Genomic DNA, 3,797 nt, shown 5'->3' with positions numbered 1-3,797 from the left:
GGCTTCTTCTCCTTCGCTCCGGAGCCCGGCGTCCTGGCTCTCTCTCTCTCATGCCCACCCCATCCCCGCTACTGCAGGATGACGTCAGCACGGCCAGGCGAGGATTGATGGGGCCGCTGGCCAATCGGGTGACTGGGAGGGGGGGGCCCAGGTGCTGCAGGCGGCGTGGGGGAGGGAACCGATGGGACCGGAGAGCAGGGGTGGGAGAAGGTGTTAGGGCTTTTTCCCCCCGACTGCAATCTGGGGGAGCAAGGGAACTGCGGGGGCTGGGGAGAAAGCTGGAAAGCCGTAGAGGGGGGTGGGAAGAAAGAGGGCCCCGGGGAGAATGAAGAAGCGCGATGCCCGGGGGTGGGGAGAGGAGACGTCAGCGGAGACCTGAGGGAGGCGAGGAGGGACGGTATCCACGTCACCCCACCACCACCAGCACCGACTCTGCATTAACCTCTTTTCACAGCCCATTCCGTCAGCAAGTCCCTGCTGGGTGCCTCCTGGGAGCCGCGCAGTCAAACCCACAAGCTGAGCCCGACCTGTGCTAGCGTTTCGTTTCCCAGCCCCAGGTCTCTGAGGGAGCCACGGGCTGGGCAGCCGGGCCGTGGACCGGCTCCGGGAGCGGAGGAGGAGCGAGATACCTGCGCTCAGCCGCCCTCACCCGCTCGCCCCAAATTTCCCACCTTTAAACCCTGATGAGCCAGCCCAGTCGGTTCTGAAGCCAGGGCGGCTGGTAGGTTCGAGAGGCAAAGAAGGGTGCGCGTCGGGGGGAGGGAGTGCGGGGCGGGGCGCCCAGTCATGGAGGCGCCCCGGCCCCCGCAACGGGAGTACATCTGGTAAGCGTGGGCTGGCCAAGGGCTGGGGACGCGGGTGGCTGACGGTACCATCAGGGACTCCAAAGGGAGAGGGGAACCTCTGGGTCCCAAGCCAAGGCGCGTAGAATTCTCCCGAACAAGTCACCCGACTCCTCCCTCACCTCTGCTCCAGCCAGACTTTGTCGGGCTGCTGACGGCCCCTCTGCAGTTTCTCTGCTCCCCTCCTAATGGTCCTATAGCACAGCGTCTGCAAAGCCCGTGTCGGGGGGCCCCGGCTCAGCGAAGCTGTCTGAGGGAGCTGTAGGGGCCAGCGCTAGAGGATTTTCTTCACCGGGGCTCCCGGCCAGCTGGCTGTCCCCCCTGCTTTCCCCACCTCCTCCCCCTCATACCTTTCGGGATCCCCGACTCAGCCCCAAGATCTCGGGATATTGTTAGAACTCACCCTTGGGGGAGTCTGAAAGGGCACCCCCGTCCACCCAGCAAGACCGGCTCCCTCCCAGGAGAGGCTGGCCCTGGAGTCTCAGGACGGTTCCCAAACCTGCCAGAAATGGGCTGGAAGCCAAAACTGACCTTCGGGAAGGCTCAAGTGTTGCCTGACTGACAGCCCCAGATCCCGGTCCAGGTTCCTTCCTCAGGAAAAGCCGAGGTCAGGCAAAAACTTGCCAAGTCCCTGTCCCTCTCTGGAGCTGCAGACACCAGCCTCACACTCATCACGGGGGCGGGGGGAGGGAGGGAAGGAGGAAGCCTGGCAGGAGCTCTTACTGCAACAGGGCCTCAGCTCTATAAAAACCCTGGCAGCACAGACCTGACACAAGCTGCCTCTGTGTGTGCAGAGGCTGGCCAGGAGTCTCCCAGCCCCACCTGTCAGATGACAGCCCCTCCCTCCTTGCCCTGTCCCCTCTATCCTCCTGAAATCTTGACCTCCACCTTGGCCAGCCTGGACCGTGCCTCCCAACCTCACCGGCTACTACAGCTTTGCCTCGCAGAAGAACTTGGAAGACTACCTGCAAAGCTCTAAGTAAGGGCCTCACCCCTCCCGAACCCTTTCACTCCCGTTCTCCCCTCTCCCTTCCTGCCGCCAGTCCCACTGAGGAGGGGGGAAGCGAGGGTCCGACATCGTGGAAAGGCTGGGGGTCGGGGGGCCGGGCTCCTTTTCTAGCCAGGGGCATTGCTAGGAAGGTGTAAATCCACAGTCCCAGAGCCAGCCGAGGGGATGCTCCCAGCTCCGGGCTGCTGCTGTGGGTGGAGGAGCCCCTGGCCAGCAGGCTAAGAGGACCCTTGTCCTAAGAGGACCCTTGTCCTAAGAGGACAGCCCCCGTCGACAGCAACACGGCTCTGCGGAAGATTGCATAGCTGCTCAAGCCAGACAAGGAGACTGACCATCGGGGCAACCACGGGACAGTGAAGACCCTCAGCACCTTCCGAAACCAAGTTCTGGAATTCGACGTGGGAGTGGAGTTTGAGGAGGACTTGAGGATCCCGGATGGACCGAAGTTCCAGGTACCTTCTCTCAGGCTGGCGGGGAGGGGCTGTGGATGAGGAGGGGGCACTTAACAGAGTGGGGCAAAATAAAGTGACCTTTCCCATCCAGAGCCGGGGAAGTGATGACCACAGCAGGCTATGGCGTCCCTAGGATAACAGGCTCCTGATGTCACCCACCCAGCCCCCACTCCCTCCAACTTCTCCCCTGCCCCCTCGTAGCACCAGCCAAAAGGGCAAAAGGGGCAGGTCACCCTCAGGCCAATGAGCAAACGTGCTCAGCCTCTAGCCTGTGACCCTGTGGGCACCACAGTCTCTTTTCCCTCAGCCTCTTTAACCGCACTCTCGTGCAGTCCTTTCTGCTTCTTACGTGTTCCTTCTGGCCTCCTTCGCAGACCCTAGGTCCCCTATGAATCCCTTGAACTGGGATTCCCCCCCCAAGTATTTGGTTCTTGACCTTCTCTCTCTTGTCTGTATACTACCATGGGCTAAATCATCTACACCCACGTGTTCGGTTACCATCTATAAACTGCCTTGGACACAGATTCTCCCGCCAGAGGCACTACCTGAGCTCCAGGGCGAAGTTTCAGTTGCCTGCAAGATGTTTCCATCTGCATGCCCCAAGGTGAAACCCAAAGTCATGATCTTCCTACACAAACCTATCCCTGCTTTTATATTTACTGTCTCCATCAATGTCAACAACCAGCAGGACCAAAGCCTGGGAGTCACAGCCATCACCTCGTGTTCCCTTACCTTCATACTCCCATGCACGCGTGCACCACATGTAATTGGTCAAGAAGCCTGTATAGCTTTTCTCTGCTGTCCAGTATGGTAGCTACTGGCCATATACAGATATTGAACATTTGAAACGTAACCGGTCCAGATTGAGATGTGCTATCAGTGTGAAATACATGCTGAATTTTAAAGACAATACCAAAAAAGAGTGTAAAACATCTCAGAAATTTTCTATTGATTACATGCTGAAATTATAATATTTGGATATTTTCGGTTGAATAAAATATATTATTAAAGTTAATTTCACCTGTTTCCTTTTGCTTTTCTAATGTGGTTACTAGAAATTTTAAAAATTATATATGTGGCTTGCATTTAAGACCTACTGTATTTCTACCGAGCATTACTTGTTTACATGGCTCTTATCTGTTCCTTCCCAACCTTTCTCTTTGTCGCCACCTTATTTCAGGCCCTCATTTCTCATCTGGTGCCCAGTCTTGACCCTCCTCTAATCCACTCTGCCTACTGTAGCCACAAGGATCTACCTAAAATGTGCCAGTGACCGTGACACTCCCTGACTTAAACCCTTTCAGTGACATTTTGTTACATTCCAGGTAAGGTCCGCACGCTCCACATTGCATCCAAGGGCCTCCGCACAAACATACCGGGTTAGAGCCCCTCACAACTACCTACTCTTCTTTCTTTTTTTTTTTGTTCTTTTTGTTTGTTTGGGGTTTTTTTTTTGCGGTACGCGGGCCTCTCACTGCCGTGGCCTCTCCCGTT

General features: G+C 56.9%; 1 protein-coding gene across 1 annotated transcript in view; it reads left to right on the top strand.

Moving 5' to 3' along the window:
• Positions 1-338: 338 nt before the first annotated feature.
• RBP5 (retinol binding protein 5) overlaps positions 339-3,797 on the top strand; it is a 5,198-nt gene continuing 1,739 nt past the window's right edge. The window contains 3 exon segments of the mRNA XM_007108322.1: positions 339-363; positions 1,740-1,821; positions 2,129-2,303. Of these exon segments, the coding sequence (XP_007108384.1) occupies positions 339-363; positions 1,740-1,821; positions 2,129-2,303 (282 nt within the window).

This window comes from Physeter macrocephalus, chromosome 6 (assembly GCF_002837175.3).
Source record: "Physeter macrocephalus isolate SW-GA chromosome 6, ASM283717v5, whole genome shotgun sequence".
NCBI classification, from domain to species: Eukaryota; Metazoa; Chordata; class Mammalia; order Artiodactyla; family Physeteridae; genus Physeter; species Physeter macrocephalus.
The sequence above is the reverse complement of the archived record's forward strand: the minus strand, read 5'-3'. Positions and strand labels throughout refer to the sequence as shown.